The sequence below is a fragment of the Rhinatrema bivittatum genome, chromosome 5 (assembly GCF_901001135.1).
Source record: "Rhinatrema bivittatum chromosome 5, aRhiBiv1.1, whole genome shotgun sequence".
NCBI classification, from domain to species: domain Eukaryota; kingdom Metazoa; phylum Chordata; class Amphibia; order Gymnophiona; family Rhinatrematidae; genus Rhinatrema; species Rhinatrema bivittatum.
Genome location: NC_042619.1, coordinates 5,611,967 through 5,633,486, shown reverse-complemented (window position 1 = coordinate 5,633,486; position 21,520 = coordinate 5,611,967). Strand labels below are relative to the sequence as shown.

The window sequence follows — 21,520 nt, the reverse complement described above, 5'->3', positions numbered from 1 at the left end:
CACCCCCCAATCTCAGCAGGGCACGAGGGGAGGGTCACAGGAGCAGTGACCGCAGCCCCCTCCCCCTCACAACACCCCCCCAATCTCAGCAGGGCACGAGGGGAGGGTCACAGGAGCAGTGACTGCAGCCCCCCCCCCTCACAACACCCCCCAATCTCAGCAGGGCACGAGGGGAGGGTCACAGGAGCAGTGACCGCAGCCCCTCCCCCTCACAACACCCCCCAATCTCAGCAGGACACGAGGGGAGGGTCACAGGAGCAGGGACTGCAGCCCCTCCCCCTCACAACACCCCCCAATCTCAGCAGGGCACGAGGGGAGGGTCACAGGAGCAGTGACCGCAGCCCCCTCCCCCTCACAACACCCCCCAATCTCAGCAGGGCACGAGGGGAGGGTCACAGGAGCAGGGACTGCAGCCCCTCCCCCTCACAACACCCCCCAATCTCAGCAGGGCACGAGGGGAGGGTCACAGGAGCAGTGACCGCAGCCCCCTCCCCTCACAACACCCCCCAATCTCAGCAGGGCACGAGGGGAGGGTCACAGGAGCAGGGACTGCAGCCCCCTCCCCCTCACAACACCCCCCAATCTCAGCAGGGCACGAGGGGAGGGTCACAGGAGCAGTGACCGCAGCCCCTCCCCCTTACAACACCCCCCAATCTCAGCAGGGCACGAGGGGAGGGTCACAGGAGCAGTGACCGCAGCCCCCTCCCCCTCACAACACCCCCAATCTCAGCAGGGCACGAGGTGAGGGTCACAGGAGCAGTGACCGCAGCCCCTCCCCCTCACAACACCCCCCAATCTCAGCAGGACACGAGGGGAGGGTCACAGGAGCAGGGACCGCAGCCCCTCCCCCTCACAACACCCCCCAATCTCAGCAGGGCACGAGGGGAGGGTCACAGGAGCAGTGACCGCAGCCCCCTCCCCCTCACAACACCCCCCAATCTCAGCAGGGCACGAGGGGAGGGTCACAGGAGCAGTGACTGCAGCCCCTCCCCCTCACAACACCCCCCAATCTCAGCAGGGCACGAGGGGAGGGTCACAGGAGCAGGGACTGCAGCCCCTCCCCCTCACAACACCCCCCAATCTCAGCAGGGCACGAGGGGAGGGTCACAGGAGCAGGGACCGCAGCCCCCTCCCCCTCACAACACCCCCCAATCTCAGCAGGGCACGAGGGGAGGGTCACAGGAGCAGTGACCGCAGCCCCCTCCCCCTCACAACACCCCCCAATCTCAGCAGGGCACGAGGGGAGGGTCACAGGAGCAGTGACCGCAGCCCCCTCCCCTCACAACACCCCCCAATCTCAGCAGGGCACGAGGGGAGGGTCACAGGAGCAGGGACCGCAGCCCCCTCCCCCTCACAACCCCCCCCAATCTCAGCAGGGCACGAGGGGAGGGTCACAGGAGCAGTGACCGCAGCCCCCTCCCCCTCACAACACCCCCCAATCTCAGCAGGGCACGAGGGGAGGGTCACAGGAGCAGGGACTGCAGCCCCTCCCCCTCACAACACCCCCCAATCTCAGCAGGGTATGAGGGGAGGGTCACAGGAGCAGGGACTGCAGCCCCTCCCCCTCACAACACCCCTGAATCTCAGCAGGGCACGAGGGGAGGGTCACAGGAGCAGTGACCGCAGCCCCCTCCCCCTCACAACACCCCCAATCTCAGCAGGGCACGAGGGGAGGGTCACAGGAGCAGTGACCGCAGCCCCCTCCCCCTCACAACACCCCCCAATCTCAGCAGGGCACGAGGGGAGGGTCACAGGGGGAGGGACTGCAGCCCCTCCCCCTCACAACACCCCCCAATCTCAGCAGGGCACGAGGGGAGGGTCACAGGAGCAGTGACCGCAGCCCCCTCCCCTCACAACACCCCCCAATCTCAGCAGGGCATGAGGGGAGGGTCACAGGAGCAGGGACTGTAGCCCCTCCCCCTCACAACACCCCCCAATCTCAGCAGGGCACGAGGGGAGGGTCACAGGAGCAGTGACCGCAGCCCCCTCCCCCTCACAACACCCCCCAATCTCAGCAGGGCACGAGGGGAGGGTCACAGGAGCAGGGACTGCAGCCCCCCCCCCCAGCACCCCCAATCTCAGCAGGGCACGAGGGGAGGGTCACAGGGGGAGGGACTGCAGCCCCTCCCCCTCACAACACCCCCCAATCTCAGCAGGGCACGAGGGGAGGGTCACAGGAGCAGGGACTGCAGCCCCTCCCCCTCACAACACCCCCCAATCTCAGCAGGGCACGAGGGGAGGGTCACAGGAGCAGGGACTGCAGCCCCTCCCCCTCACAACACCCCCCAATCTCAGCAGGGCACGAGGGGAGGGTCACAGGAGCAGGGACTGCAGCCCCTCCCCCTCACAACACCCCCCAATCTCAGCAGGGCACGAGGGGAGGGTCACAGGAGCAGTGACCGCAGCCCCTCCCCCTCACAACACCCCCGAATCTCAGCAGGGCACGAGGGGAGGGTCACAGGAGCAGGGACTGCAGCCCCCTCCCCCTCACAACACCCCCCAATCTCAGCAGGGCACGAGGGGAGGGTCACAGGAGCAGTGACCGCAGCCCCCTCCCCTCACAACACCCCCTAATCTCAGCAGGGCACGAGGGGAGGGTCACAGGAGCAGTGACCGCAGCCCCCTCCCCTCACAACCCCCCCCAATCTCAGCAGGGCACGAGGGGAGGGTCACAGGAGCAGTGACCGCAGCCCCCTCCCCCTCACAACACCCCCCAATCTCAGCAGGGCACGAGGGGAGGGTCACAGGAGCAGGGACTGCAGCCCCTCCCCCTCACAACACCCCCCAATCTCAGCAGGGCACGAGGGGAGGGTCACAGGAGCAGGGACTGCAGCCCCTCCCCCTCACAACACCCCCCAATCTCAGCAGGGCACGAGGGGAGGGTCACAGGAGCAGTGACCGCAGCCCCCTCCCCCTCACAACACCCCCCAATCTCAGCAGGGCACGAGGGGAGGGTCACAGGAGCAGTGACCGCAGCCCCCTCCCCTCACAACACCCCCCAATCTCAGCAGGGTATGAGGGGAGGGTCACAGGAGCAGGGACTGCAGCCCCTCCCCCTCACAACACCCCCCAATCTCAGCAGGGCACGAGGGGAGGGTCACAGGGGGAGGGACTGCAGCCCCCTCCCCTCACAACACCCCCCAATCTCAGCAGGACACGAGGGGAGGGTCACAGGGGGAGGGACTGCAGCCCCCTCCCCCTCACAACACCCCCCAATCTCAGCAGGGCACGAGGGGAGGGTCACAGGAGCAGTGACCGCAGCCCCCTCCCCTCACAACACCCCCCAATCTCAGCAGGGCACGAGGGGAGGGTCACAGGAGCAGTGACCGCAGCCCCCTCCCCTCACAACACCCCCCAATCTCAGCAGGGCACGAGGGGAGGGTCACAGGAGCAGTGACCGCAGCCCCTCCCCCTCACAAACACCCCCCAATCTCAGCAGGGCACGAGGGGAGGGTCACAGGAGCAGTGACCGCAGCCCCCTCCCCTCACAACACCCCCCAATCTCAGCAGGGCACGAGGGGAGGGTCACAGGAGCAGTGACCGCAGCTCCCTCCCCCTCACAACACCCCCCAATCTCAGCAGGGCACGAGGGGAGGGTCACAGGAGCAGGGACCGCAGCCCCCTCCCCCTCACAACACCCCCCAATCTCAGCAGGGCACGAGGGGAGGGTCACAGGAGCAGGGACTGCAGCCCCCTCCCCCTCACAACACCCCCCAATCTCAGCAGGGCACGAGGGGAGGGTCACAGGAGCAGTGACCGCAGCCCCCTCCCCTCACAACACCCCCCAATCTCAGCAGGGCACGAGGGGAGGGTCACAGGAGCAGTGACCGCAGCCCCCTCCCCCTCACAACACCCCCCAATCTCAGCAGGGCACGAGGGGAGGGTCACAGGAGCAGTGACCGCAGCCCCCCCCCCTCACAACACCCCCCAATCTCAGCAGGGCACGAGGGGAGGGTCACAGGAGCAGTGACCGCAGCCCCTCCCCCTCACAACACCCCCCAATCTCAGCAGGGCACGAGGGGAGGGTCACAGGGGGAGGGACTGCAGCCCCCTCCCCCTCACAACACCCCCCAATCTCAGCAGGGCACGAGGGGAGGGTCACAGGAGCAGGGACTGCAGCCCCTCCCCCTCACAACACCCCCCAATCTCAGCAGGGCACGAGGGGAGAGTCACAGGAGCAGTGACCGCAGCACCCTCCCCCTCACAACACCCCCCAATCTCAGCAGGGCACGAGGGGAGGGTCACAGGAGCAGGGACTGCAGCCCCTCCCCCTCACAACACCCCCCAATCTCAGCAGGGCACGAGGGGAGGGTCACAGGAGCAGGGACTGCAGCCCCCTCCCCCTCACAACACCCCCCAATCTCAGCAGGGCACGAGGGGAGGGTCACAGGAGCAGGGACTGCAGCCCCCTCCCCCTCACAACACCCCCCAATCTCAGCAGGGCACGAGGGGAGGGTCACAGGAGCAGGGACCGCAGCCCCCTCCCCCTCACAACACCCCCCAATCTCAGCAGGGCACGAGGGGAGGGTCACACTGCCCCATCACAGGACAGGTACAGCCCAGGAAGCAGCAGTGCAAGACAGACATAGACACACAGACACAGACACACACACACAGCCCCATCACAGGACAGGTACAGCACAGGAAGCAGCAGTGCAAGCTTCACACACACAAACACACAGCCCCATCACAGGATAGATACAGCACAGGAAGCAGCAGTGCAAGCTTCCCTCACACACACAAACACACAGCCCCATCACAGGATAGATACAGCACAGGAAGCAGCAGTGCAAGCTTCCCTCACACACACACACAGCCCCATCACAGGATAGATACAGCACAGGAAGCAGCAGTGCAAGCTTCACACACACACACACACAGCCCCATCACAGGATAGATTCAGCACAGGAAGCAGCAGTGCAAGCTTCCCTCACACACACACACAGCCCCATCACAGGATAGATACAGCACAGGAAGCAGCAGTGCAAGCTTCCCTCACACACACAAACACACAGCCCCATCACAGGATAGATACAGCACAGGAAGCAGCAGTGCAAGCTTCCCTCACACACACACACAGCCCCATCACAGGATAGATACAGCACAGGAAGCAGCAGTGCAAGCTTCCTTCACACACACACACAGCCCCATCACAGGATAGATACAGCACAGGAAGCAGCAGTGCAAGCTTCCCTCACACAAACACACAGCCCCATCACAGGATAGATACAGCACAGGAAGCAGCAGTGCAAGCTTCACACACACACACACACAGCCCCATCACAGGATAGATACAGCACAGGAAGCAGCAGTGCAAGCTTCCCTCACACACACACACAGCCCCATCACAGGACAGGTACAGCACAGGAAGCAGCAGTGCAAGCTTCACACACACAAACACACAGCCCCATCACAGGATAGATACAGCACAGGAAGCAGCAGTGCAAGCTTCACACACACACACACACACACAGCCCCATCACAGGATAGATACAGCACAGGAAGCAGCAGTGCAAGCTTCACACACACACACACACACACAGCCCCATCACAGGATAGATACAGCACAGGAAGCAGCAGTGCAAGCTTCACACACACAAACACACAGCCCCATCACAGGATAGATACAGCACAGGAAGCAGCAGTGCAAGCTTCACACACACAAACACACAGCCCCATCACAGGATAGATACAGCACAGGAAGCAGCAGTGCAAGCTTCCCTCACACACACAAACACACAGCCCCATCACAGGATAGATACAGCACAGGAAGCAGCAGTGCAAGCTTCCCTCACACACACAAACACACAGCCCCATCACAGGATAGATACAGCACAGGAAGCAGCAGTGCAAGCTTCACACACACACACACACAGCCCCATCACAGGATAGATACAGCACAGGAAGCAGCAGTGCAAGCTTCCCTCACACACACAAACACACAGCCCCATCACAGGATAGATACAGCACAGGAAGCAGCAGTGCAAGCTTCCCTCACACACACAAACACACAGCCCCATCACAGGATAGATACAGCACAGGAAGCAGCAGTGCAAGCTTCCCTCACACACACACACAGCCCCATCACAGGATAGATACAGCACAGGAAGCAGCAGTGCAAGCTTCCCTCACACACACACACAGCCCCATCACAGGATAGATACAGCACAGGAAGCAGCAGTGCAAGCTTCACACACACACACACACAGCCCCATCACAGGATAGATACAGCACAGGAAGCAGCAGTGCAAGCTTCACACACACAAACACACAGCCCCATCACAGGATAGATACAGCACAGGAAGCAGCAGTGCAAGCTTCACACACACAAACACACAGCCCCATCACAGGATAGATACAGCACAGGAAGCAGCAGTGCAAGCTTCCCTCACACACACACACAGCCCCATCACAGGATAGATACAGCACAGGAAGCAGCAGTGCAAGCTTCCCTCACACACACAAACACACAGCCCCATCACAGTATAGATACAGCACAGGAAGCAGCAGTGCAAGCTTCCCTCACACACACACACAGCCCCATCACAGGATAGATACAGCACAGGAAGCAGCAGTGCAAGCTTCCCTCACACACACACACAGCCCCATCACAGGATAGATACAGCACAGGAAGCAGCAGTGCAAGCTTCCCTCACACACACAAACACACAGCCCCATCACAGGATAGATACAGCACAGGAAGCAGCAGTGCAAGCTTCCCTCACACACACACACAGCCCCATCACAGGATAGATACAGCACAGGAAGCAGCAGTGCAAGCTTCCCTCACACACACAAACACACAGCCCCATCACAGGATAGATACAGCACAGAAGCAGCAGTGCAAGCTTCCCTCACACACACACACAGCCCCATCACAGGATAGATACAGCACAGGAAGCAGCAGTGCAAGCTTCCCTCACACACACACACAGCCCCATCACAGGATAGATACAGCACAGGAAGCAGCAGTGCAAGCTTCCCTCACACACACAAACACACAGCCCCATCACAGGATAGATACAGCACAGGAAGCAGCAGTGCAAGCTTCCCTCACACACACACACAGCCCCATCACAGGATAGATACAGCACAGGAAGCAGCAGTGCAAGCTTCCCTCACACACACACACAGCCCCATCACAGGATAGATACAGCACAGGAAGCAGCAGTGCAAGCTTCCCTCACACACACACACAGCCCCATCACAGGATAGATACAGCACAGGAAGCAGCAGTGCAAGCTTCCCTCACACACACAAACACACAGCCCCATCACAGGATAGATACAGCACAGGAAGCAGCAGTGCAAGCTTCCCTCACACACACACACAGCCCCATCACAGGATGGATACAGCACAGGAAGCAGCAGTGCAAGCTTCCCTCACACACACACACAGCCCCATCACAGGAGAGATACAGCACTGGAAGCAGCAGTGCAAGCTTCCCTCACACACACAAACACACAGCCCCATCACAGGATAGATACAGCACAGGAAGCAGCAGTGCAAGCTTCCCTCACACACACAAACACACAGCCCCATCACAGGATAGATACAGAAGCAGCAGTGCAAGCTTCACACACACAAACACACAGCCCCATCACAGGATAGATACAGCACAGGAAGCAGCAGTGCAAGCTTCCCTCACACACACAAACACACAGCCCCATCACAGGATAGATACAGCACAGGAAGCAGCAGTGCAAGCTTCACACACACAAACACACAGCCCCATCACAGGATAGATACAGCACAGGAAGCAGCAGTGCAAGCTTCACACACACAAACACACAGCCCCATCACAGGATAGATACAGCACAGGAAGCAGCAGTGCAAGCTTCCCTCACACACACACACAGCCCCATCACAGGATAGATACAGCACAGGAAGCAGCAGTGCAAGTTTCCCTCACACACACAAACACACAGTGCGCCTCACCCACATCACACACCCACTCTTCTCTGCCGCAGCACAGAACAAGTACAGTCGAGGCAGCAACAGTGCAAGCTTCCCAGGCACTGTGCCACCTCAGGACAGGCACCACACAGGCAAGAGCAGTGCACGCCTCACATGCACATACACACACATTACACACAGCAGGCACGTGTCAGTCATTTCTAACATTTGCTTTTTTCTTCTGGCAGGAACCTCGGCCCTTTGTATAAAGGAGCATTGCTGATAAAAGCCTCGGTACCAGCTGATCATTCTGTGGCTCTCACAGAGAGAGAAAGAGAGAAGCTCCTCAGGTATCAAATGGTGAGACTGGAGACCAGGAAAATATGGGAGGTGCCCCCCCCAGCCTGGTTATAAAGAACTTACAGGCACCCCACGATGTGCTACCAACACACACTGCACCCTGTGTGAGCTGCACAGGGATCCCAAGGAGAACCCACCTTTTCCGCGTGAACGCGCTGGTGCTTCAGCAGCTCCGACCTCCACCTGAAGCCCTTGCCACAGTCCGTACACTGAAATGGTCTCTCCCCGGTGTGGGTCTTCACGTGCGTGGTGAGGTGCTGGCGCTGGATGAAGTTCTTGCCGCAGGTGGCGCACTGGTAGGGCCGCTCCCCCGTGTGGATCCTCTCGTGGATGATGAGGGAGGTGTGCCGCCGGAAGCTCTTCCCGCAGTTGTTACAGATGTAGGACCTCTCGCCCGCGTGGGCCCTCAGGTGCGTCTTCAGGGTCCTCTTGCTGCTGAAGCACTTCCCGCACTCGGCGCAGGCGTACTGCCTCTCCGGCTTGTGAGCTCGCTGCCCCTTCGCTCGCTTGCCGAAGCCCCGGGCGCAGGCGGGGGGCTTGGCTTTCCCCACTCCCGCGGGGCTGCCCTGCTGCTGCTGACTCCTGCGGGCGCGAGCTCTGCTCCTGGTCTCGGGATTTTCTGTCACCTGCTTCTGCCACTCCTCCCCATCCAGCTTTTCTTCCTTAAGGACCGGGACCTGATCCTGCGGCAGCGGCGCCTGAAACAAAAAAAACATCTCCGCATTCAGTAACCTTCTGTGCCAACTACACCCAAATAACTGTAGCCACCCACCCCTCTCCCCCCCCTCCAATCTCAGTACGGGTGGAGGGGAGTTATAGGGAGCTGTGAATGCGGCCTTCCTGCCCCCCCCCCCCTCTCGCAGGTCAGGGGGAGGGGGGTGTTACAGGAGCTCTGGCAGTACAAAGCTGCCTCGGAAGCTAAGAGGTAACTTCGTGGTGAGGACATTAATAAGTGACCCCTGTGGTGGTCCCGCTTCACAAGAGTGGGAGCAGAGAAGAGGCTGGAAACTACAGGCCGGTCAGCCTCACCCCGGTGGTGGGAAAATTAATGGAGACGCTGCTGAAGGAAAGGATAGTGAACCGTCTACAATCCAATGGGATCCGAGGCCACATGGTTTTATGACAGGAACATCATGTCAAATGCATCTGATTTTATTTTTTAAATTAGGTGACAAGGTAATTAGATCAAGGACAAAGCGTTCGTCCTGTAGAGGAGACGCATGAATAAAACGAGCAGCCTGGGAGCGGGTCCCAAGACGGTGGAATGGATTAGAAACTGCTGGTAGTAAGTGGAAAGAAGGATGAGCAGTGTAGTGCTTCAGGAACCGGCCCTGTTCAATATCTCTGTGAGCGACCTGGCCGAAGGGATAGACGGTAAAGTTTGTCTATTTGCGGGTGATACTAAGATCTGCTCCAAGTGGACAGGCCGGGAGGAGCAGAGAGAATGAAAAGTGATTCAAGAAAGCTTGAAGAGTGGTCGAAGGTTTGGCAGCTGGGATTCAGTGCCAAGAAGTGCAGAGTCCTGCATCTGGGGTGCGGCAATCCAAGAGAGCTGAATGTGATGGGGGGAGTGAAAGACATTAGAAAAATCCTGAAGACCTTTCTTTTCCTGCAACCTTTTCCATCTATTTAACTTTTATATTTTAGTGAGCTTATTTGAATGATCTTATTGCCAGAGTTCAATTGTTTTAATCTATATATGATATTGTTTTTATTATTATTAAGAATCTATAGGGATTGATTTATTTATGATTGACTTTTCTTTTATTGCATTATTGTATAATTTTTATTATAAAGCTTTTATTTTTTATTTGAAGTAATACGATTTGCTATTTTTTTTCTTCTTTCACTGATGTGTTTGAAAATTGAATGAACAACATCAGGCAGAGTTGAGTTGCTTACCGGTAACAGGTGCCCTCCAAGGATAGCAGAAGTGGGTGACATCTTCTGACGCAGCCTGGCCCAGAACCTTTATGTCTAGAATTGCGACTGTGCCCCTGCTGGGTACGTGTAGGCTGGAATGATACCGCGCATCCACATGGGGACAACCTTCCATGTCAGGTGGCTCAGAAGGAGCTTTCATCGGCTGGGTCAGAACCACACTGAGGTCCCAATGGGAGGCCAGATATGAGAGTTCAAATGAAGCAAGCACCACATGAATAGGACATGGATCTACCTTCAACATGTTGGTGATAGGTGCCAATTGCACTGAGATGAACTTTTTCTGAGTTGGACTTGAGACCTGATTCTGACAACTGTGGAAAGTAATCAAGCAGTTTTTGTATGGAGCAGAAGGAAGGGTCTAAGGCCTTTTGCTCTCATCACACGAAAAACCTCCTCCAATTCAGTCCACTGGACTTCCCTGTGGACTCTTTCCTTGAAGTTAACAGAACATGAGTCCCATCCTCTGAGAAATCCAGGATTTGCAGAGTTACCCTCTCAACATCCAGGGACCTGGCACTGGGATAAGTGCAAGCACCCCTGATCCTGAGAGATGAGAGTGGGGGGGGTTCCCCAGTCTGACTGGAACCCTGATGGACATCTCCCACAGGAGTGGCAGCCAAATCTGTCTCGGCCAATAGGAGGCTTTGAGAATCATAGTTCCCTTGTCTTCTCTTAGCTTCAACAAAGACTTTGTGACAAGCGGAATCAGAGAAGAAGTGTACAGCAGGCCCTCACTCCAACTGAGGGTAAAGACGTCTGAGACTAGTTTGCCTTGCGTCCTTTTCCAGGTACCGAAGAGCGGGACCTTCCTGTTCTGGGGAAAACAGATCTATCACAGGCGTGTCCCACTCACAGAATATCTGGTTTGCAACCCCCCCATCCAGGGACCATTCATAATGTTTCAGAACCTGAGTAAGTCTGTCCACAAAGACATTCTCCTTGCCTGCCAGATACCTGGCCCTAAGGACCATCCCCTGCGAGATGTCCCAGTCCCAGGTCTCCTGAAATAGGAGGTATGATCTCATGCTTCCTGCTTGTTGATGTAGTACATCACTACTTGATTGTCCATCTGTGCCAAGATCACTTTGTTGGACCACTGATCTCTGAAAGCCTTTAGAGCAGGGGTGGTCAACTCCAGTCCTTAAAATCCACAAACAGGCCTGGTTTTCAGGATACCCACAATTAATATGAATGAGATAGATTTGCATACAATGGAGGCAGTGCATGTTTATGCATCTCATGCATATTCATTGTGAATTTCCTTAAAACCAGGCGTTTGTTGCTCTCGAGGACCTGAGTTGGCCACCCCTGCTTTAGAGCACACTGAGTCACCCTTAGTTCTAGAACATTTATTTGATGACGTTTTTCCTGAGCAGACCACAGGCCCTGAGTGAGAAACCCCTCTACATGGGCTCCCACCCCAGCTTGGATGCATCTGTAGTCCGGTCAGTTTGGACTGAAGGAGTTTGGAAGGGTATGCCTCTGGTCAAATTGGAATTGTTCTACCACCAGAACAGGGAGTCCTTGATGCAGATGCTGTCTCGAAGATCCTGAGTGGTCTGCAGCCACTGTGATCAGAAGGTCCACTGGGCTCTTCTCTTGTTACAAAGGAGTAACATACATTGCTGATGCCATGAGGCCCAACATCCTCAATATGTCCTACGTTGATGCCTCCTGACTTGAACCATCTCCACTGCGAATATCAATGTAGAAGGAAGGCTCTTGCCTCAGTCGTGCCTAGCAGTGCTCCGATAATTTCTATTTGAAATGATAGGCTCGGGTAGGACTTTGGGTAATTCATAATGAACCTTAGTAACTCCACCAACTAGATGTTTTTGCACACCGATTCTGTGGCCCCCACCTGAGATGTGCTCATTCCCAGGTAGGGGGAACACATGCACCCCCAATTTTCATAGATACACCATCTCCATGGTGAGACATTTGATAAAGAAGATACTTGGGGCTGATGCTAGGCCAAACAGCAGGACATGAAACTGGAGATGAAGATCCCCTACCAGAAATCTGAGATATTTTATGTGATCTGAAAATATCTCTATGTGAGTGTGAGCATCCTTCAAACAGAGAGAGCTTAGCCAGTCCCCGCTTTGCAGAAAGGGAATTAAGATGCCCAGGAAAACTATCTTGAACTTTTCCACATAGATACTTGCTCAAGGTTCTCTGTTTTCTGGAATCAGGAAATACTTGGAGCAGAATTCCTGCCCTCTTTCCCTTGGTGAAACAGATTCAACCACATTGATCTCTTAAAAGGGAGGAGAGCTCCTTTTGAAACACATCCTGATATGCAGACTTCCCCCAATTTACTGGAAACACCAATAGATGTAATCCGTTCTCTCTTCATATTACACTGAGGAGCAACAAGTCTGAAGGCCAAAAGTTAATATTAAATTTAGCCTCTCTCCAACTGGAAGGTCCTCTGGCACAGGCACTAGGATCTGGGCTATGCTTTCTGCAATCGAGTCAAAACCCTGTGCCTGACTGGCTGAGGGACCCTCGACTGCCTTTGACGAGGACAGACGTTCTGCTGTGTATGACTGGGAGATAACGCCTCATCGCTTGGGTAGTTTTTCCTCAGCCCTCCCCCCCCTCGGTTACCTCCTGGTAGGGGAGTCAGACTGGAGTGGCAGTGAAGGACCTTTGAAGCATTGCACAGTATTCTCTAATCTGTGCCACTGCTTTCTTGACCCTTTCTCCGAAGAGACTCTCTCCAGTGCATGATACATTCACGATTCTTTCCTGGACTTCGGGTCAGAAGGCGGAGGCCTTCAGTAAGGCGATCCCCATGGCAGAGGCTCTCAATGCCTATCTGAAAACATCAAAGGTTGACCTGACCATGTGTTTTCCACACTCCATTCCCTTATCCATCCGTGATTGGAGGTCATCCGGTTGCTTCTGAGGAAGCTGCTTGGTCATCTCCCACAACAGCTCTAGCAAGTCCCACATATATTGGCCAATAAAGAGAGAGTAAGAAGCAATGCGAGCATTAGGTCACTCCCTGGGGAACCTTTCTCCCAAGAGTATCCAGGGTTTTGGAATCCTTCACCAGCAGCACTGAGGAGAAGTGATTGGAAGGTTTTTAATAGTTGTAAACCGCTCAGGCACGGTTGCAGATTGTGCAGTATAGAAAAGCTGAGAAATAAAATGAAATAAAATAAATGGATTCTACTCCTCTTAGCCCTCTTACAAGCAGATTTGATCACTGCAGATTGCTGCAGTGTTGCCTTTTTTTAAATCCGGGAGCCTTCTGGACAAGATAAATCACATCCACCTTCTTGTTCACAGTACTCACAGAGAGGGGGGTTCTCCCACGTCCTTATCTGTACCTGCTGAAGGATCTTTTGTATTAGGACTGCTGTGATCACCTTAGGAGGCCCCACAAACTGGAGATTGTCCGGCATTTTGTTCCTGGTTTCATCTTCCTTCATTAAAGGATATGGAATGGCCTCAGCCATTCTCTGCACAAAGCCGGCAAAGGAAAGGTCCACAGGTTGGGATTTCTTTCTTTCTGGAGGAGAAGGATCAGAGAGGTGACCTGTAGCCATACCCTCCGGAATACTCCCAGTCTGATTCAGACTGAACTGCCTAGAGAGAAGATCCATATTCTGCCCTTTCTGCAGAGAAGGCTTCAAAGAGGAGAGCACTTGTCTTTCGAGACATGGGACCCAAGGAACTCCTGCACATCGGTGAAGCTTCCTCCCCCAATGGGCTGGAGATCACCACTGGAGCAGCCACAATCAACATCGATTCCCCTCTGGGAATAGACATTGGTACTGGTGGGGATCAAGGCTGCCAAGCAGCTGTAGACACTCAAACAGCACTTGGACTTTGACCTGCTGGATTTCCCTATCCAGCTTCTCCTCAAAGTCTGCCAATGTCAGCGCTGGTTGGGAGGCAGGAAAGGAGGCCATGTTTTCCTGAAACACAAGATGTATCGATGGCAGACAGCTGGATCCTTGGAGACTGTTGCAGTTCCCGGGAAAGCATAGAGGATGAACTCTCCCCTCTCCATAGGACCATTTCAGGGGATTCACAACCGTGGCAGAAAGTTCCCATTCCTAGCATCCTGCACCAATGGATGCTGCTGCTTCTTTGCCTTCATTTGATGCTCGGCCTTAGACCTCCTCGATGACAAAGCTGAAGAAGATAAATCCTTGGCCTTTTTCGGACAGGAAAAGTCAGACAGCAGTCTGTCCATGTGGTCCCTCCTAATGCTCAATGTTGAAGAGGTTCGTTGCCCTCCTAATGTCTATGCATCACCAGCTTCTAGTCCAGCTCCTGAGTCCCTCAGTACCAATGTTGATGTTTTTGATGCCAATGTGCCAGACTCATGTTGCCCAAAGTCCTTCTCTATGAGCTTCAGCCAGGATGCGTGCTCCCTAAGGGTCATGACCATAATTGACAACACCCCGGAACATCATGTGTTGCACCCAGGCACAGGAGACATCTATCATGGGAATTGCTGAAAGACATGACTCTGTCATACAGGAGGCATCCTTTGAAGCCACTGGTAGACTTATCCATGACCAGATGTAAAATTATAGAAGCAAAAACAAATTCGATGACCATGGGTGGTTGATGCAGCCACCGGGCATGATAAAGGAAAAGATATAGTTGCGATGGAGAAGGTACAGAGAAGGGCAACCAAAATGATAAAGGGGATGGAACAGCTCCCCTATGAGGAAAGGCTGAAGAGGTTAGGGCTGTTCAGCTTGGAGAAGAGACGGCTGAGGTGGGATATGATAGAGGTCTTTAAGGTCTTGAACAAATAGATATGACTCTGTTATTTACACTTTCGAATAATAGAAGGACTAGGGGGCATTCCATGAAGTTAGCAAGTAGCACATTTAAGACTAATCGGAGAAAATTATTTTTCACTCAACGCACAATAAAGCTCTGGAATTTGTTGCCAGAGGATGTGGTTAGTGCAGTTAGTGTAGCTGGGTTTAAAAAAAGGTTTGGATAAGTTCTTGAAGGAGAAGTCCATTAACGGCTATTAATCAAGTTTACTTAGGGAATAACCACTGCTATTAATTGCATCAGTAGCATGGGATCTTCTTCGTGTTTCGGTACTTGCGACCTGGTTTGGCCTCTGTTGGAAACAGGATGCTGGGCTTGATGGACCCTTGGTCTGACCCAGCATGGAAATTTCTTATGTTCTTATGTCTCTGTGATGTACATGCGCACCATTATGCACCATTTCACCACCACAGATAGAACTAATGCTATATACAGGGCCACCTTCTCCCCAAGTTCCTTTTGGTGCTTTTCAAACACAAGGTACCCTCTGAAAACTGACTACAGGGACCGTGGGTAGAAACGCACCCACCCATCGCGGGCTGCTGCCATTTGCCCCATAAATCAGAAGGCTGGAGGGCTCTTGTGCTCATTGCTTGCAGTCCTTGTGAGGGCCCTGGGCCTGTGTGAGTTGCTTTAATCCCCTCCTCCATCTAGGCCTAGCACTAGATTAGCACTACTTAAATCCCGAGAAACAAGAGATCCCGCTGCTTTGCCAGGGGAAAGGAACCTGCTATGCTCTCTCTGCACCGCCGAATCCTTCCCCCACCCCTCGACATGGGAGGGCTCAGAATCCCATTTACATCACTGGCCAGGGGCCAGCTATCTGCACGTGCCCCCTCCTCCCCCTTTCATGCCCTGGACGGCTTAGGCTGGGATCAGGGAGAGAACATCCACTGTGCACACAGGGTCCAGGGAGGGGGGGGGAACAGGATGGGAGAGACCTTGCTAAGGCACATGAGGGGGCTCTAACCTGATCCTCTCGCCCTGGCTGAATATCTTTGATCTAAACCTGACAAGAGGCCCAGAAATCTTGCTCCACAACCCTCCGTGTTCCCTGCCCTGCTGCAATTCATGAATCGTTCTTAATACGCCAGAGAGGAAGCGTTCACATGAGACATTATTAGAGCAGTATCCCCGAGCCCTGGGCACTGCACTGGTCTCACACTCTGCAAAGGTGACACATCCATGGCTAGACTCGTCCTGTTTACTATGGCAGGGGGAAGGAGAGAGGCCTTCAGAGAGAAAACCCACCCTCGGTGACTCCACTTAATCCCACCTCCCCCCCTACCTTATCCAGACTTTACCTGCATCTGGCACCTTACTGAACGTTACCCGAATAAAAATCCATCCTACCTCCTCGTGAATCCTCTTGTGTTTAGCGAGCTCCGACCTCCACCTGAAGCCCTTGCCACAGTCCGTACACTGAAATGGTCTCTCCCCGGTGTGGGTCTTCACGTGCGTGGTGAGGTGCTGGCGCTGGATGAAGTTCTTGCCGCAGGTGGAGCACTGGTAGGGCCGCTCCCCCGTGTGGATCCTCTCGTGGATGATGAGGGAGGTGTGCCGCCGGAAGCTCTTCCCGCAGTTGTTACAGATGTAGGACCTCTCGCCCGCGTGGGCCCTCAGGTGCGTCTTCAGGGTCCTCTTGCTGCTGAAGCACTTCCCGCACTCGGCGCAGGCGTACTGCCTCTCCGGCTTGTGAGCTCGCTGCCCCTTTGCTCGCTTAGCAAAGCCTCGGGCGCACGCGGGGGACTTGGCTTTGACCCCTCCAGCGGGGCTGCCCTGCTGCTGACCCTCGCCACATAGGGTCACGCTGGCCTTTGATTCCCCAGAGGATGTTATGTGAGGCTCTTGCACCCCAGAGGCAGATTGCTCCTTGCTCATCTCCCCTATCACTGCAGGGCACAAGAGAGGAATCAAGAATTATTCACAGAGCGGACAGAAGGGAAGATATGATCTGAAAAAAAAAAAAAAAATGAGTACTGAAAAGCAAACAAGCAAATCACAGAAACAAAACCCCAGCACAAATGTGCAGTCCTGTGTGGCAGGATCAGACGTTTATAGTGGGATCTGGGGCAGCGACGCACATGGATAGAAATGGGAAGACGTCTTTTTCTGACATGTACTAGCTTCTATAAGCAAGTCAAACAAGGTCCTCTTCTCCTGCCGCTTAAAAAAGAAGAAACCTAAAAAATACTTTGAAGTTAGAGGCAGGAGATGGTAGAGAATGAGGCGCCTGAAGTTACTCCTATAATCTCACTCCACTCCTGCACAGGGGAGTCCTTTTAGTATTAGAGAAAGAATCCCCTCCCCCAAATCCTGCTGCCCCTGCAGCGAGAAGCATTACGTAAGAAAGGTCAGGCCAGGGGCAGCCAAGCCAGGGACTGGACAATGAACTAGAGGAGGTGTTCTATAAGAAAAGTGGTTCTTACCTGCTAATTTCCGTTCCTGTAGTACCACGGATCAGTCCAGGCCGTGGGTCAGGCCTCCCTGCCAGCAGATGGAGACAGAGAAAAACTGGAAGTGCGCCCTCTCTTAACCTGGCGTGCCCACTGCATCCCTTCAGTATAAAGAATATCCAAGCAGAACAGGAATAATAATAATAACCATAACAACGAATCAAGCAATAACTGTAAAAAAACTGAACTTTTGTGAATTAATTGTCTGTGAACAAGAAAGCAGCCTGTAGCCTTCTTCTCTAGCTTTCTGCAATGAAAGTGAATATCAGCACGGACTCGTCGAGAAACCCTTCCCTGGGCGGGCGTCTGGACTGATCCGTGGTACTACAGGAACGAAAATTAGCAGGTAAGGACCAATTTTCTTTTCCCTGTTCGTACCCGGATCAGTCCAGTCTGTGGGATGTACCAAAGCTTCCCTAGACAGGGTGGGACGTTGAGAGTCCCGCGCAAAGAACCCCACTGCCAAAATTACTGACATCTGGGGCCTGAACATGCAAGAGGTAGTGACGAGCAAATGTATGGAGCGTCTTCCATGAGGGCGCTCTACATACTTCCATTGGAAACACCAACTGGCATTCAGCCCACGAAGCTGCCTGTGAAAAATGGAATGGGCTTTTAATCCCTCGGGAACAGCTCTTCCTTTGCAAATGTAAGCGGATGCAATAGCCTCTTTCAACCATCGTGCAATCGTTGGCTTAGAAGCTTTCTGACCCTTCTTAGGACCGCTCCACAAGACAAACAGATGATCTGAATATGTGAAAGGATTAGTGATCTCCAAGTAACGAAAAAGAGCTCGTCGAACATCCAGACGCCGCAGCTCCCTCGCGTGCAGCTCATCAGAGGACAAATTGGAAAAGGCTGGGAGTTCTACTGACTGACTTACATGAAAACTTGAAACCACCTTTAGCAAAAAGGAAGGAACCATACGAAGCGATACTCCCGACTCAGAAATTCTCAAAAAAGGTTCCCTACAAGAAAGTGCTTGCAGTTCCGAGATTCTGCGAGCTGAGCATATGGGGACCAAGAACACCGTTTTCAAAGTGAGCTTTAACGTCGCCTTTTTAAGAGGTTCGAAAGGTGGATCACACAAGACTCAAAGTACCAAATTAAGGTTCCAGGAGGGACATACCGGGCCGACGGGCGGATTCAAAAGCCTCACTCCTCTGAGGAATCGAACTATATCCGGATGTGATGCTAAGGAGACACCTACCAGGGAGCCTAAGGCCGCCACTTGTACCCGGAGGGAATTAAAGGACAAACCTTTCGCTAAGCCGGCCTGCAAAAAAGCCAAAATATGAGCCACCGAAGCCTGTTTGGGAAGTATACCTTGGTCACGACACTACATTTCAAAAACTCACCACACCCTGACATAGGAGAGGAAGGTAGAGGTTTTTTGGGTTTGCAACAGAGTAGTAATTACTTCTTCTGAATACCCTTTCTTCCTTAACCTCCTCCTTTCAAAAGCCAAGCCACTAGACAAAAGCGATCTGCTTGGTCGAAAAATATAGGGCCTTGATGAAGCAGATTGGGAAGATGACCGAGTCTCAGGGGCCCGTCCACTGCACGATTGACTAGATCTGCGAACCATGGACGTCAGGGCCACTCTGGAGCAACTAGGATCACGCTCCCTGGGTAAACTTCTATTCTGCGTAGAACCTTGCCCACCAGAGGCCAGGGTGGAAATACATATAGAAGAACTGAAGCGGGCCATGGAAGTACCAATGCATCGACCCCTTCTGCGCCGTGATTTCTTCTGCAGCTGAAGAAACGAGGAGCCTTGGCATTGTCTTTCGTCGCCATCAAATCCATGTGGGGATTTCCCCATCTTTGCGAGATAAGATCCATTGCTTGGTCCAACAGTTCCCACTCCCCTGGATCTATTTGCTTCCAACTCAGAAAATCCGCCTGAATGTTGTCGGACCCAGTGATTGAGACGCTGCCAGCAGAGCAAAATGTTTTTCCGCCAAAATCATGAGCTGCTCTGCCTTGTTGGCCACGGCTTGACTTTTGGTGCCACCTTGACGGTTGATGTAGGCCACCGTCGTCGCATTGTCAGACAGGACTCTGACCACTCAATTGTGCAACAACGGGAGGAACTGCCACAACGCCAACCGAACTGCCTTGGTTTCCAGACGATTGATCGACCAGCTGAATTCTTCCTTGGACCAGTGCCCTGGACTGAGTGGGACTGGCAGACTGCATCTGTGGTCACCATGATCCAATGTGGGACATCGAGGTTTACTCTGCGAGTCGGGTGGTGTCTTTGCCCACACAATCTAAGACTGGACCTGGCAGGATCGGTGAGCGGCAGAGGGAACTGGAACTCCTCCGACCTGGGATCCCAACGGGAAAGTAACGCTCGTTGTAACAGTCTCATATGAGCAAAAGCCCAGGGGACCAATTCGAAGGTGGATGCCATGGAGCCGAGGACTTGTAGATAGTCCAGGCTTTGGGGAGCGGCAGCGATAACAAGCGACAAACTTGCTCCATCTGTTTGGTTACTTGGTCCAGTGGAAGAAATATTTTTCCGACCCTGGTATCGAACCATGCCCCCAGGAAGTCCATCAGCTGTGATGGGATGAGGTTGCTTTTGGCTTGATTGACAACCCATCCTAGCGACTCCAGAAGAGTTACCACTGTGCTGACCGCTTCTATGCAGAGGTCTCTTGACTTTGCCCGGATGAACCAGTCGTCCAAGTAGGGATGAATTAGAAGTCCTTGCTTCCTCAGGGCTGCTGCCACAACCACCATAACCTTGGTGAACCTGCGAGGGGCTGTAGCCAGACTGAACGACAGTGCACAGAACTGGAAATGCATACCTAGAATCATGAATCGAAGAAATTTTGCGGATGGGTATATGCAAGTATGCTTCCATCAGATCCAGGGACTTCATTACCATCCTATTGCCACTGGGGATCCTCTGCTTTTATCCCAGACTTTTTGAAGTCTGTCACCGTTTTTGTCTCTGCCATCTCCTCTGGGATTATCTTCCAGGCATCCTCCACCTTTTCTGTTAGGACCTTTGCAACATCAGGGCTGAAGCTACAGTCACGTGTAAGTGTCCATTGTATTCTTCTGATTGTTATCTTATTGCAGTTGGTATCTCATAGTATTTGCTGCATTGTGCTACTTCATTTCTGTAGGTATTTATTGTATTAGGTATATTAATTCCTGTGCTATTTTGAGAGCGGCTCACCGATTTGATGTTTTTAAGAAATTGTGGTACATGAAATAATTTACAAAGTTTGTTGAAAAGGCCAATTAGTGAGAAGAGGAGGCTGATTTTTCAAGATATTTTCTCACAGATACAGGATGAGAGGAAAACCTTCAAGAATCAGGCACTAAAAGAGAGAGAAAACCAAGAAAACCTTCCAGATCACTAATGAAGCAGAGAAGGTGCAAACATGAGAGCAGCAGCCCGCTGGAAATATTTCTTCACGGAGAGGGTGGTGGATGCCTGAAATGCTCTTCAGGAGGAAATGGTGAAGACTAAAACTGTGAAGGATTTCAAAGGGGAGTGGGATAAACACTGTGGCTCTCTAAAAGGCTAGAGGATGGGAATAAATAAAAAAGCTTAACCAGCACAGAGCGGCAGTTACTACCCTTAAGAGAAACATGGGGGTAACCTGCACAGAGCGGCAGTTACTACCCTTAACAGAAGGCATGGGGTAACCTGCACAGAGTGGCAGTTATTACCCTTAACAGAAGGCATGGGGTAACCTGCACAGAGTGGCAGTTACTGCCCTGGCAGTTACTGCCCTTAACAGAAGGCATGGGGTAACCTGCACAGAGCGGCAGTTACTACCTTTAACAGAAAGCATGAGGGTAACCTGCACAGAGCGGCAGTTACTACCTTTAACAGAAAGCATGAGGGTAACCTGCACAGAGCGGCAGTTACTGCCCTGGCAGTTACTGCCCTTAACAGAAGGCATGGGGGTTACCTGCATGGAGCGGCAGTTACTACCTTGGGAAGCTTGCTGGGCAGACTAGATGGACCATTTTGGTCTTTTTCTGCCGTCATTACTTTGTTACTATGGAAGGTTAGCCCT

The 21,520-nt window shown here is 53.6% G+C and overlaps 1 protein-coding gene across 1 annotated transcript in view; it reads right to left on the bottom strand.

The window, feature by feature from the left end:
- The window catches only part of LOC115091748 (zinc finger protein 420-like), a 91,487-nt gene that overhangs the window by 39,623 nt on the left and 30,344 nt on the right, over nucleotides 1-21,520 (bottom strand). The window contains exons 6-7 of the mRNA XM_029601926.1: nucleotides 16,369-16,907; nucleotides 8,394-8,954 (exon numbers count right to left, since the gene is read on the bottom strand). Of these exons, the coding sequence (XP_029457786.1) occupies nucleotides 8,394-8,954; nucleotides 16,369-16,907 (1,100 nt within the window). The remainder of the gene's footprint in view (nucleotides 1-8,393; nucleotides 8,955-16,368; nucleotides 16,908-21,520) is intronic.